Source organism: Somniosus microcephalus, chromosome 3 (assembly GCF_052327205.1).
Source record: "Somniosus microcephalus isolate GS21.2 chromosome 3, FLI_Smic_1.0, whole genome shotgun sequence".
NCBI classification, from domain to species: domain Eukaryota; kingdom Metazoa; phylum Chordata; class Chondrichthyes; order Squaliformes; family Somniosidae; genus Somniosus; species Somniosus microcephalus.
In genome coordinates, this window is record NC_140989.1 from 281,598,943 (window position 1) to 281,613,678 (window position 14,736).

Below are 14,736 nucleotides of genomic sequence, written 5' to 3' on the forward strand. Positions count from 1 at the left end.
GCACACCAAGAACAGGAAGCTTGAGAAACTTGGCATCACCAGCAGCAGCAACCAAGCCTCCCCCGGTACCACGGTTGAAACCACAGGGAAATCCATCGTCAACCTGTCCGACCACACCCTTCAACCAGACGAAATTGAAGTTCTCAGCCGAGGGCTCAATTTCTGCCCCACCACCAAAATGGACCACATCGGTCTCGCGGCAGACACAGAGGAATTCATCAGGAGAATGAGGCTCCGGGAATTCTTCCACAAATCCCAAGATGTCAGCAGCGAACCCAATGAGACAATCAATGATCCGGAACAGCAGACAGAGGGATCCGCAGTGCAGCTACCGAAGAAGAAAGAGTCAAATTGGACCCCTCCGGAGGGTCGCTGCCCTAAGCTTGACATGTATGCTCAAGCTGTCAGGAGGTGCATCAACGCCAGATTCATCAGCCGCACTCACAAGGCAGTCCAGAATGTCACCCGAGCACAACGCAACGCCATCCACGCTCTCAAGACCAACCGCAACATCGTCATCAAACCAGCAGACAAAGGAGGTGCCATCGTCATACAGAACAGAACGGACTATTGCAAAGAAGTATACCGACAACTGGACAACCAGGAACACTACAGACAGTTACCCGCAGATCCGACCAAAGAACACACCCGCCAACTCAACAGACTGATCAAAACCTTCGATCCAGACCTTCAAAGCATCCTACATGCTCTCATCCCACGTACTCCCCGCGTGGGAGACTTCTACTGCCTCCCAAAGATACACAAAGCCAACACACCTGGACGTCCTTTCGCATCAGGCAACGGAACCCTGTGTGAGAACCTCTCTGGATATGTCGAGGGCATCCTGAAACCCATCGTACAGGGAACCCCCAGCTTCTGTCGTGACACTACAGACTTCTTACAGAAACTCAGCACCCACGGACCAGTTGAACCAGGAACACTCCTCGCCACGATGGACGTCTCGGCACTCTACACCAGTATCCCCCACGATGACGGCATCGCTGCGACAGCCTCAGTACTCAACACCAACAACAGCCAATCTCCAGACGCCATCCTACAACTCATCCGCTTCATCCTTGACCACAATGTCTTCACCTTCGACAACCAGTTCTTTACCCAAACACACGGAACAGCCATGGGGACCAAATTCACACCCCAATACGCAAACATCTTCATGCACAAGTTCGAGCAAGACTTCTTCGCTGCACAGGATCTCCAACCAACGCTATACACCAGATACATCGACGACATTTTCTTCCTATGGACCCACGGCGAAGAATCACTGAAAAGACTACACGATAACATCAACAAGTTCCATCCCACCATCAAACTCACCATGGACTACTCCTCAGAATCGGTCTCATTCCTGGACACACGAATCTCCATCAAAGACGGACACCTCAGCACTTCACTCTACCGCAAGCCCACGGACAACCTCACGATGCTTCACTTCTCCAGCTTCCACCCTAACCACGTTAAAGAAGCCATCCCCTATGGACAAGCCCTGCGAATACACAGGGTCTGCTCAGACGAGGAGGAACGCGATGGACACCTACAGACACTGAAAGACGCCCTTGTAAGAACGGGATATGACGCTCGACTCGTCGATCGACAGTTCCGACGGGCCACAGCGAAAAATCGCATAGACCTCCTCAGAAGACAAACACGGGACACAACCAACAGAGTACCCTTCGTCGTCCAGTACTTCCCCGGAGCGGAGGAACTATGCCATGTTCTTCGCAGCCTTCAACATGTCATCGATGACGATGAACACCTCGCTAAGGCCATCCCCACGCCTCCACTACTCGCTTTCAAACAGCCGCCTAACCTCAAACAGACCATCGTTCGCAGCAAATTACCCAGCTTTCAGGAGAACAGCGACCACGACACCACACAACCCTGCCACAGCAACCTCTGCAAGACATGCCAGATCATCAACACAGATACCATCATCACACGTGAGGACACCACCCACCAGGTACATGGTACATACTCATGTGACTCGGCCAACATTGTCTACCTCATACGTTGCAGGAAAGGATGCCCCGGAGCATGGTACATCGGCGAGACCATGCAGACACTGCGACAACGGATGAACGGACACCGCGCAACAATCACCAGGCAGGAGTATTCCCTCCCAGTCGGGGAACACTTCAGCAGTCAAGGACATTCAGCCTCCGATCTTCGGGTAAGCATTCTCCAAGGCGGCCTTTGAGACACACGACAACGCAAAATCGTCGAGCAGAAACTGATAGCCAAGTTCCGCACCCATGAGGACGGCCTCAACAGAGATCTTGGGTTCATGTCACGCTACATGTAACCCCCTGACGCAGGGTCATCCAGACTCGAGTCGACATTGGCTTGTTCTCTCTACACAGATGCGGCCGGACCTGCTGTGACTTCCAGCCAAAAAAAATGTTTTTTGTCTGTTTTTTTGTTTTTCATACAGACCCCAGCATCTGCAATATTTGACCCCTTGTGACCCCACCTCATTGTTCTTTGATGTAATGTTTCCCTGACTGACCTGTTTGGACACCATTCACACCTTTGACTGCTGTGATTATCTCTCTGCCGAGGTGTGATAAATGGCAGTTGGAAAGGTTACCTGTAAACGTCTGACATGATTCTCTGACTATATAAGCTGTGTCTTTATGCATTTCTCCACTTCACCTGAAGAAGGAGCAGCGCTCCGAAAGCTTGTGATTTCAAATAAAGCTGTTGGACTATAACCTGGTGTTGTGTGGCTTCTTACAACTTTCAAAAGGGAATTGAATAAATACTTGAAAAGGAAAAATTCACTGGGCTACAGGGAAAGAGCAGGGGAGTGGGGACTAATTGGATAGCTCTTTCAAAGAGCCAGCACAAGCACGGTGGGCTGAATGGCCTCCTTCTGCGCTGTATCTTTCTATGATTCTACACAAAAAAGCCTTTTATCCCAAATAACTTAACTGAATTTTTATTCACTGCTTCAATTCTATAAATGTATTTTTCGACTACTCTTTCCTCACAGTGATTGGTAAATGTTCTGATTATTGTAGCTACACAGAACCAGTTGAAAACTACAAAGGCTCAGTTTTATCATTCACACACAATTTCTCCACAGCAGCAAGAACTCCCTGGTACTTTTCTATCTGGATGTTAATTCTATGCTGCTTGTCAGACATCCAGTACTGGATGAGCAGAAATTTCCTCCAATTAAACAGAGTGAAGACTGAAGCCATTGTCTTCGGTCTCCGCCAGAAACTCTGCTCCCTAGCCACCAACTTCGCTCCCTAGCCACCAACTTCATCCCTCTCCCTGGCCTCTGGCCGAGGCTGAACCAGTTCACAACCATGGCACCCTATTTGACCGTGAGCTGAGCTTCGGCCCCAAACCCTCTCGACTGCCTACGTCCACCTCCGTAATATCACTCGTCACCACCCCTGCCTCAGCTCATCTGCTGCAGAAACCCTCATCCATGCCTTTGTTACCTCTAGCCTTGACTATTCCAATGGTCTTGTGGCCGGCCTCCCACCTTGCAACCCCCATAAACTTGAAGTCATCCAAAACTCTGCATGGCGTAACTTCACACCAAGTCCTGTTCACCTATCACTTCTGTGCCTGCTGACTTACATTGGCTCCCAGTCCGGTAACGCCTTGATTTTAAAATTCTCATCCTAGTGTTCAGATTCCTCCATGGCCTCGCCCCTCTCTATTGTCTGTAACCTCTTCTAGCCCTACAAGCTTCCGAGGTCTCTGCGCTCCTCCAATTCTGGCCTCTTTCGCATCCCAATTTTAATCACTCCACCATTGGCTGCCATGCCTTAAGCTCTCAACTTCCCTCCCTAAACCTCACCGCATCTCTTCCCCTCTTAGACGATCCTTAAAATCTCCCTAATAGGCCCTTATCTGGCTTAGTGTCAAATTTTGTTTGATAAGTGCCTTGCGATGTTTTACTACATTAAAGGTGCTATATAAATTCAAGTTGTTGTTGCACTGGATATCGTTGCGTTTAAGACTCTCAGACTTGAGGGAGTAAAGATAGGGACTATTGAAACGGCAAGGGTGGGGGGAAAGTGATAGCTGTGCTGGGAACAAGAGCAAAAATCAAAGTGGTCAGAGATAGCTTTGTTAGAGATTGAGACAACAGGTGAAGAGAGGCCATAAATTTTGGTGAGTTTGAGGTGGTCATGGATATGGGTAAGGAATTTTATATGAAAGGTGAGAGTGAGGGAGAACAGAAGCATGAGTAATTGAGAGGAGAGAGCACTAAAGGAGTTTAGGGAAAAATTGAAATCACTCAGTGCGGAGGCTAAGTGAAGAGAGATGAGGGGAAGTAGATGTGGGGCTTGGAGATTACCTTTTAAACAGAAAGGCAAGCAAGCTTATGTTAGGGGGAAATTTCTTGCAGGCAATTCCAACATTAAATAACCAATATTATGGGTATGTTTACTAATTGTTTTCCTGTGTCATGTAATTTTTTGCATATTTTTGATGTTATAAATGGTGATCGACAACAGTGTGATGCAATTATTTGATCAATAGTCTTTTAACTGATTGGTTTTGTGATACTTGCTGATCCCTGAATAGTTAAAAAAAAGTGACTGTTCAGTTTTCTGTTGGTTACTTATTCCATCACTGAAGGAGAACATTGGTCATTTACAACTAAGTGAAATTAATGTGGCGTGGTGCTGCTGTGGCAATTATTTCTCAAACCTTTTATTTGAGGTAAATGGAAACAAAGTTGCAATTTGTTGTTGCTGTTAGATTTTGTTACATACAAGAAAGGATATCTACTTTCTTCTTCTTATGAAGCTCTTCTTGCCATAGGTCATGTCTCTTCAGTTCATGCTCGATAATGTTCATACAGAGTGCACCAATTTTATAGTGAGTGATTAGTCCATGAAATTGGGAAAAACTGCAAGACACATAAAATAAAATCAGTTTGGCACACAGCAACATTGTTGTTCTTATTACTCCAAGCCCCAACTGATCCTTGTAATGTCCATACCATGAAGCATTTCCATCCAATACAACTAAAATGTGTCTATAAAATGTGCTCTACAGGATTCTGAAAGTAAGAAGGATCCTGAAGCAGTTTAATTTCAAAATGGTGACAGCTAATGAGTCTAATAAAGCCCAGTGTTCAGAAGTTTGCTGTTGTAAATCTACATCTTAAACATTAGTGTGCAAAATAGCCATTCTCTGCCTTTTCACTTCAATTCAAAAATTCACTGAGGCCTGAAGGGTTATCAGTGCTTCATATACTCACCCCCATCCAATCTTTTGAAACAATTATTTCAACAAATTTTTAAAAAATAACATGGTGTTTTCCTGCAGTTTGGAACTGCCAATAATTCATCATTTACATGGCTCAGAAATGTAACGTTCTTTATGCTCAGCCTCACTGAGTAGTACTCTGCACTACTCACTCCTTTCAGTAAATCAGTACAAGGTGCTGAGAGCCAAAGTAAAGCAAATAATCACCAGGTTTCCACACCCTAAAGCTCAAAATTGCTGATTCATTAACACTTTAAAAAAATATATACACACAAGGGAGATTTCACAAATATTTCTGCAATATTTCTTTAATAAACATATTACAATGAACACATATTACTGCAATACTATACTGAACAATTCTCCCACATTTTTAGGTTAACATTACAGTTTATTTGTAGATAATGACAAAATTATATATGCATTTTAAAACAAAAACGAACTTGCATTGATATAGTACTTTTTAAACATAAAGAAACATCTGAAAGTGCTTCACGTAGGCATAATAAAACAAAAGACGTTGAGCAGAAGGAGGAGATATTAGCAGGAGTGATCTAACTCTTCATCCAAGAGTGTTGTCAAATAGAAATCGCTGACTAGCCACAGGTGTGGCTATGGTGACATTTTTTAGCCACAAGCACTAATTGTAGTAAAAAAAAACCTTACATACACTGACACAGGTAAACATACTTGATGTATATATTTATTTAACATCTACCAAGGAAGTAAACCAGTGATCAAAAAGCACTCACACACTCTGCTTTTCATCTTATCATTTTACCAACAAATGCACAAAAAGGATTAAGTACAAATGTACACGCCATCCAAATGAGTATTGAGATTGCATTCCCAACGATGATGTCCAGTATTCATTTTTAAATTACTAATCAGAAATGCAATTTGCCACATCTGGATTCCCAATTCACCACGTGACTAGTGGATAATGCTTTTGCTCTGTTGGACGGAGTATCAATCAGGAAATAGTTGAGGCTTGTAATAAGGGAACATCTATAATTATGGGGGATTTTAACTATCATATTAATTGGACAAATCAAATTGGGCAGGGCAGCCTTGAGGATGAGTTCATTGAGTGTATTAGGGATGGGTTTCATGAGCAGTATGTAACTGAACCGACCAGGGGGCAAGCAACCTTAGATCTGGTCCTGTGTAACAAGGCAGGATTAATTAAAAATGTCCTAGTAAAGGATCCCCTTGGAATGAGTGACCATAACATGGTTGAATTCCATATTCAATTAGAGGGTGAGAAGGTTGGATCTCAAACAAGCGTGCTAAGCTTGAATAAAGGAGACTATGAAGGTATGAGAGCGGAATTGAGTAGAGTGGATTGGGAAAATAGATTAAAGGGTAAGACGATACATGATCAGTGGTATACATTTAAGGAGTTATTTTACAACTTCCAAAAAATATATATTCCACTGAGAAGAAAAGGGTGTAAAAGAAAAGACAGCCATCCGTGGCTAAGTAAAGAAATTAAGGATAGTATTCGACTAAAAACAAGGGCATATAAGGTAGCCAAATCTAGTGGGAGGATAGAGGATTGGGAAAACTTTAAAAGACAGCAAAAAATAACAAAAAGATTGATTAAGAAAGGGAAGATAGATTATGAAAGTAAATTAGCAAAAAATATAAAAACAGATAGTAAGAGTTTTTATAGTTATATAAAAAGAAAACGGGTGGCTAAAGTAAATGTCGGTCCCTTAGAGGATGAGACCGGGAAATTAATGGTGGGAAATATGGAGATGGCAAAAACACTGAATGAATATTTTACATCAGTCTTTACAGTAGAAGACACTAAGAATATCCCAACACTGGACAAACAGGGGGCTAAAAGGGGGGGAGGAGCTAAACACGATCAAAATCACTAAGGAAGCGGTACTCGGTAAAATAATGGGACTCAAGGCGGATAAATCACCTGGACCTGATGGCTTACATCCTAGGGTCTTGAGGGAAGTGGCGGTAGGGATTGTGGATGCATTGGTAATAATTTTCCAAAACTCCCTGGACTCAGCAAAGGTCCCGGCAGACTGGAAAACTGCTAATGTAACACCCTTATTTAAAAAGGGCAGTAGACAGAAGGCTGGAAACTATAGACCGGTTAGCCTAACATCTGTGGTAGGTAAAATTTTGGAGTCCATTATTAAGGAGACAGTAACAGGACATTTGGATAATCATAATTTAATAGGACAAAGTCAGCATGGTTTTATGAAGGGGAAGTCATGTTTGACAAATTTGCTGGAGTTCTTTGAGGAAGTAACATACAGGGTGGATAAAGGGGAACCAGTGGACATAGTGTATTTAGACTTCCAAAAGGCATTTGACAAGGTGCCACACAAAAGATTATTGCTTAAGATAAAAAATCACGGGATTGGGGGTAATATTCTGGCATGGATAGAGGATTGGCTATCCAACAGAAGGCAGAGAGTTGGGATAAATGGTTCATTCTCGGACTGGCAATCAGTAACTAGTGGTGTTCCGCAGGGGTCAGTGCTGGGTCCCCAACTCTTTACAATCTATATTAACGATTTGGAGGAGGGGACCGAGTGTAACATATCAAAGTTTGCAGATGATACTAAGATGGGAGGGAAAGTAGTGAGTGAGGAGGACATAAAAAACCTGCAAGGGGACATAGACAGGCTAAGTAAGTGGGCAGAGATTTGGCAGATGGAATACAATACTGGAAAGTGTGAGGTTATGCACTTTGGCAGGAAAACTCGTAGAGCAAGTTATTATCTTAATGGCAAGAAACTGGAAAGTACTGAAGTACAAAGGGATCTGGGGGTCCTGGTGCACGAAACTCAAAAGGTTAGTATGCAGGTGCAGCAAGTGATTAAGAAGGCCAATGGAATGTTGGCTTTCATTGCTAGGGGGATAGAATATAAAAGTAAGGAGGTGTTGCTTCAGTTGTACAAGGTATTGGTGAGACCGCACCTGGAATACTGCGTGCAGTTTTGGTGTCCATACTTAAGAAAGGACATACTTGCTCTCGAGTCAGTACAAAGAAGGTTCACTCGGTTAATCCCGGGGATGAGGGGATGGACATATGAGGAGAGGTTGAGTAGATTGGGACTCTACTCATTGGAGTTCAGAAGAATGAGAGGCGATCTTATTGAAACATATAAGATTGTGAAGGGGTTGGATCGGGTGGATGCGGGGAAGATGTTCCCGATGATGGGTGAAACTAGAACTAGGGGGCATAGTCTTAGAATAAGGGGCTGCTCTTTCAAAACTGAGATGAGGAGGAACTACTTCACTCAGAGGGTGGTAGGTCCATGGAATATGCTGCCCCAAAAAGCTGTAGAAGCTACATCATTACATAAATTTAAAACAGAAATAGACAGTTTCCTAGAAGTAAAGGGAATTAAGGGTTACGGGGAGCGGGCAGGAATTTGGACATGAGTCTAGGTTCGGATCGGTCATGGCCCTGTGGGTAGCGGAGCGGGCCCAGGGGCCGTGTAGCCTGATCCTGCTCCTATTTCGTGTGTCTAATTCTGTTAGATTCAGGAGATGGTTCTGTGATAGTGGATTGGCGGTTAGGATCAGATCAGCCATGATCTTATTGAATGGCGGAGCAGGCTCGAGGGGCCGATTGGCCTACTCCTGCTCCTATTTCTTATGTTCTTATAACACTGGTCTAAGAGTTGGATTTTAAGGAGGTTCTTAAAGGAACCGAGGGAGATGGGAGAGGTAGAGGGGTTGGGGGGGGGGGGGGGGGGTGGGTGGTGATTCAAGAGCATGGGGCCTAGATTTCCTAAGACACAGCAGCCAGAGTGAAGAAGGGACGCACACAAAGCCAAAGTCAGGAATGGAGAGTTTGGGGGAGTGGATGCAAAGGTAAGGATTAAAAGGCAGGGGAGAGTGGGTTAAGGAGATGGTTTGTGGTGGAGTAAAGTAGTTGAGTTTTAGATTTGCTTTCTAGGATGAGCTTAGAGTACTAGCCAGTTTTGGCACAGGAGATTGAACCCACTGCTAGATCTGGCAATGGATGGCTAAGCTAGCTATGCGCTCAAGTCTGAACCCCTTAAACGTGAGAGAGCAAAGAAATGGGGCCATATGGCAGGGGGGGGGGCAACTGGGATGGGAGACAGCAAAGGTTTTGCTGGGGATAAGGGCAACAAAGGTGGAGATGGTTGAGAAAATTGATGGTTGCAGAGGTATTGTGGTGAATGGACAGCGAAAGATTCATCTTGAGGCATGAGGTTGGAAAAAGTTTTGCTTTAATCATCTGCTAATTCTCACCAGCTATTTCTCTTGGGTTTTTAAATCTGCTTCTTTGTTTTAAGTCATTTGCCTGATGGTTTACATTATTGATATATTTACATATGGAAGTTTGAAAGTCCAGTTGTAAACAACTTTTAGAGAGGGAGAGAAAGACATTTCAAACTCTTAACAACTCTCAACTGGTACACATACTGCTACAATTTCAAAGATAGTCTTACCTAGAGAAACAGAAAAATATGTAAATAATGTTGGTTGCAAGCTCCACACTTTGCTTCCAGTCCTCTCGCAACACTCGAGCCAAAGCTCTCAATGCAGTCTCTGAAGACAGAAATATAAGCATTTAAAAAAAATCAAAATGGGGAAAATTCACATACAGAATTAACTCTCGAATACTGTATTCTGAAACCAACATCAATATTACCTAAAAGAAAACATTCACAAAATTGGGCCAATAGGTGGCAGGTGCAATTCAATGTGGATAAGTATAAAATTATTAAAATGGAAGCAAGGAACAAAAAGAGCAAATATTTGTTAAATGGGAAATGTGTGCTGATCAGTAAAGAAATCTCATTAGAACCTGCCTTAGATCAAAGGCGGGTAAATAAAAGTTGAGGTACAAATTAGCCATGATCTAATTAAATGGCAGAACAGGCTCGAATAGCCGACTGTAGTTCCTATATTTTGGCTGTGAGGCCTTCTACTGGTGGAAATGGAAAAGAAGTAAATTTAATTTATTTATAAGGGGTGGAAGACTATAAGATAAATGACCCAATATGTGAAGCAAAGAAAATGCAAAGCTACCGAATAAAGTGGATGGAGAATGAATATAGGAAAGTAATTAGTGAGAAAACCTGGAGTGAGACTAATGAAGCCTATGTGACAATGGTCGGGGGGCAGGGGGGGAAGAGAGACATGCAAAAAGTAAAAAGCAGATACCTGAAGCAGAGCACCGGTGCTTTTAATCATAAAGTTAGCTTACCATTTTGTAGCAATTCTTCCAAATTATCAGGATTGCGAGCTAGTTGAAGAATGAGTGCTGAACCTCGCACTTTGTCAGGTATGTCCTCATACAGCAGTTCTATGTAATCTTCTATATCATTAATATTTGCTATTTCATCAATCTGTGGGTAATAAGGAACATGTAGCAGAAACCAGATACAGTATTCCTTATGCAACACATCTAATGTAACATGTCTCAACCAAAAATGATAGAAAGTCTGCTTTTCCCCATAATTAATATACCACTAACAAAATTGCAGGAATGCATAACTTTGTAATACAATTTTGTACAAGTGCTATTTTGTTAATGGGTCATTAAGAAGCATGCCATCACTTTTCATTAAAAGTGGAATTTCACCCCCTTTAGGAGTTTATTTTACACAGGCTAACACAAATAACTAAACTATATATTTAAAAGGAAACAGCCTTTAATCCAGGTAAAATTTTAGACTTATTCCAATATTTGAATTTGATAGCTTTGTAAATTGATTAGAATTGATTCTATTGGTCAATTTAAGAGAATTTGCAAGGTTCAATTTCTCACCGGTTTTTGTCTCTTATTCTAGTGTATTTTGCATGCATTTAACACAAGAACGCCATCTAGTGATATTTGAACTGAAAACTATTTTACTGTCTTCATATCCAACTCATGACTACATGGGGCCATTTCCATTCTGAGAAAAGTTAATTTATTTTCTCTTTCAGGTGCTGGCTGAGCTACTGTGCATTTTCTGTTTTCAATCACATATCAATATAGAATTGGCTTCAAATTGTCCATATAAAAAGGACCAGCTGCAGCAATCACAATTATTGAATATTTTATTACAGTAGCAACTCTGCATGCTGCTCTTACATTGCAACTTAGTTATGCAGCATACAGTGCATCCAAGTCTCACTATAATGTCACTTTCAGTTTCAAGTTCAATTTATTTTTGTCACTCACTTCCATTCCTTCAAAAGGAGGTGGGTCCTTAGGTTTGCTGACCTTTTCTCGCTTTTCTGAAAAGAAGACAAGGCCAATGGTTCTTACTTTGTGCAAGAAAGACACATTTTGTTCTGGCCCAAACTACAAAAACACCATCTTGATTATACGATGGCCCTTGGAAACCAAGTGCATAGTGTTTGATGAAGTTAATAATATAGAGATTGCACTTAAACAAATAAATAACAACAGTACTGAAGCCAGGACTCAAGTTACTGCAATCATATAATGGAGCATTACAATGAGGGTTGCATTTACAACAGTCAGATTATTTGAAATGGTGTTTTAAAAATTAAATTAAAATACTGAAGCCAATAATTAAGGACTAATCTAATTCAGATAAGCAGGCAATATTTGAGGTAGCATATTTCGACATGCAATTTAAGGGAACGTGAAAACCAGCGTTCATTACATTAGTCAAAATGTAATAATATCCATTTGGTTTCTACTAACTGCTGATCTTAAAACAGTATCACAATATAAAACCGAGTTATAAATTTCCTGTGTTCCCCAATTTCTAAAAGGTCCAATAACATAAGTGCTTTTAACAATGCAACACAGTTTTTACAGTATGACTGGAAGGGGGTGGTAAAGATGCTGATGCAATGGTGCATTCAAGGGTTCTCCACTTTGGCTTCTCATTGGCTGGCTGGGCAACAACTGCATGTCGAGCAAGACAAATTTTCAAAGGTTCTCTGGTAGTACTATTTCAAACCTTAATTAGTAAGATTAGCAAAAAGTAATCTCTTCACTAGCATTAAAAAAATAACTGGTGTTCAAACACTTGAGTGGGCCTCTGGGCATGCAAGTTCAGACTAGAATCGGCAGTATAACCATGCCACAAATTACTCAAACTGGGCTTTTCTGCTGGCAAGCAACATATTAAAATCTAAACATACACCAGCACATTTAACTTCTCCCTAAGGCATGTTCCATTCTTCTCATATGAGGAAGGAGATAAATCTGTGGCACAGATTTCTCTTCTACTACCATCCTATTCATTGCTCAGCCAATTGAGGAAAACTGAAGTGGAAGAGTTCCAGAAACATAACTCTGCAGGGTTACTGGTCCAAGACTATTACAGACTGCATTACTAATCCACAAGTTCCTAAAAATTGGAACAAGATAAAAGACCAACTACAAAATGTGGATTTTTAATCCATCACTACGACCGTTGTAGAATCAGAAAATAGCTTTCACTGGAAATGCATAATCTTGTAGCATCCATAGAAAAGGACACATCATGGGGTTCATGCACTTTTTTTAATTGTAATCGGATTGAGTGATTTCCTGCTTTTAAATATACTGCAATATTTACCATGTAGAAATGTAAAAATAAACCTCATTCTACATTGAAATAAACATTGACAGCACACTGCGGCTATGTACATCCTTCAGGTAAATTTCAATAGCTTGGTATAAATTTGAAGTTATCCATGCCATCATTACATATTGTGAAAGAGATCAGTTTCCATGCTGCTGCCTATGCCTGCCCTGTAATTGTGGATCAGCAAGTTACTATTACAGCCGGTTTCAACAGCAGCTCAAGCCAACTTCATGTTGTATTGGTGAATCAGGAACTACACATTTAAAATTAAATCAGATTTTGTCAGTCTGCCCAGGGTATACTTCATAGTTTTTTAAAAAAAAACATTAAATGTAACAGCTCAATCATAAGTAATCTACAGTCTTAAATTGAAACTACTGTTAAAAAAAATTGTACAGACCTCCAATTTCTTTAACGTTCCAATTGGTGCTTCTCCCCACTTAAAACAAAATATATATTTTCATAAACAAAGATTGCCTACTACATATATTTCATAAAAATGAAAAATGAACCATCTTATTGTGCCTTTCCATCTTTTCAATTTGTCACCCAGCTCTGTACAAGATAAATAACTTACACAAATTATTCTGATGACTACCCTCCCCCCCAACAAGGTGTTAATAACAAAGGTTGGGTCAAAAGATCAATATTGGGTCAAAAGATCAGGATAATGAAACAGTTTGGGTGGAGGTAAGGAATAATAAGGGGAAAAAACCACTAGTAGGCGTATTCTATAGGCCTCCGAACAGTTGCAACTCTGTTGGACGGAGTATCAATCAGGAAATAGTTGAGGCTTGTAATAAGGGAACATCTATAATTATGGGGGATTTTAACTATCATATTAATTGGACAAATCAAATTGGGCAGGGCTGCCTTGAGGATGAGTTCATTGAGTGTATTAGGGATGGGTTTCTTGAGCAGTATGTAACTGAACCGACCAGGGGGCAAGCAACCTTAGATCTGGTCCTGTGTAACGAGACAGGATTAATTAAAAATGTCCTAGTAAAGGATCCCCTTGGAATGAATGACCATAACATGGTTGAATTCCATATTCAATTAGAGGGTGAGAAGGTTGGATCTCAAACAAGCGTGCTAAGCTTGAATAAAGGAGACTATGAAGGTATGAGAGCGGAATTGAGTAGAGTGGATTGGGAAAATAGATTAAAGGGTAAGACGATACATGATCAGTGGTATACATTTAAGGAGTTATTTTACAACTTCCAAAAAATATATATTCCACTGAGAAGAAAAGGGTGTAAAAGAAAAGACAGCCATCCGTGGCTAAGTAAAGAAATTAAGGATAGTATTCGACTAAAAACAAGGGCATATAAGGTAGCCAAATCTAGTGGGAGGATAGAGGATTGGGAAAACTTTAAAAGACAGCATAAAATAACAAAAAGATTGATTAAGAAAGGGAAGATAGATTATGAAAGTAAATTAGCAAAAAATATAAAAACAGATAGTAAGAGTTTTTATAGTTATATAAAAAGAAAAAGGGTGGCTAAAGTAAATGTTGGTCCCTTAGAGGATGAGACCGGGAAATTAATGGTGGGAAATATGGAGATGGCAAAAACACTGAATGAATATTTTACATCAGTCTTTACAGTAGAAGACACGAAGAATATCCCAACACTGGACAAACAGGGGGCTAAAGGGGGGGGGGGCAGGAGCTAAACACGATCAAAATCACTAAGGAAGTGGTACTCGGTAAAATAATGGGACTCAAGGCGGATAAATCACCTGGATCTGATGGCTTACATCCTAGGGTCTTGAGGGAAGTGGCGGTAGGGATTGTGAATGCATTGGTAATAATTTTCCAAAACTCCCTGGACTCAGCAAAGGTCCCGGCAGACTGGAAAACTGCTAATGTAACACCCTTATTTAAAAAGGGCAGTAGACAGAAGGCTGGAAACTATAGCCTAACTATTAG

The 14,736-nt window shown here is 41.3% G+C and overlaps 1 protein-coding gene across 7 annotated transcripts in view; it reads right to left on the reverse strand.

Annotated features, from left to right (window-relative positions):
• kifap3a (kinesin-associated protein 3a) overlaps positions 1 to 14,736 on the reverse strand; it is a 249,575-nt gene that overhangs the window by 184,251 nt on the left and 50,588 nt on the right. For 6 of the 7 annotated variants that reach the window (XR_015077662.1, XM_085982637.1, XM_085982639.1 and 3 more), the window contains exons 4-8: positions 13,207 to 13,245; positions 11,441 to 11,496; positions 10,478 to 10,619; positions 9,717 to 9,816; positions 4,773 to 4,897 (exon numbers count right to left, since the gene is read on the reverse strand). Coding sequence is in view for 6 of the 7 variants with exons in the window: in XM_085982637.1 (XP_085838763.1) it covers positions 4,773 to 4,897; positions 9,717 to 9,816; positions 10,478 to 10,619; positions 11,441 to 11,496; positions 13,207 to 13,245 (462 nt within the window). In the remaining variant the exon portion in view is untranslated. The remainder of the gene's footprint in view (positions 1 to 4,772; positions 4,898 to 9,716; positions 9,817 to 10,477; positions 10,620 to 11,440; positions 11,497 to 13,206; positions 13,246 to 14,736) is intronic. The other variant, XM_085982636.1, reaches the window with a different exon arrangement.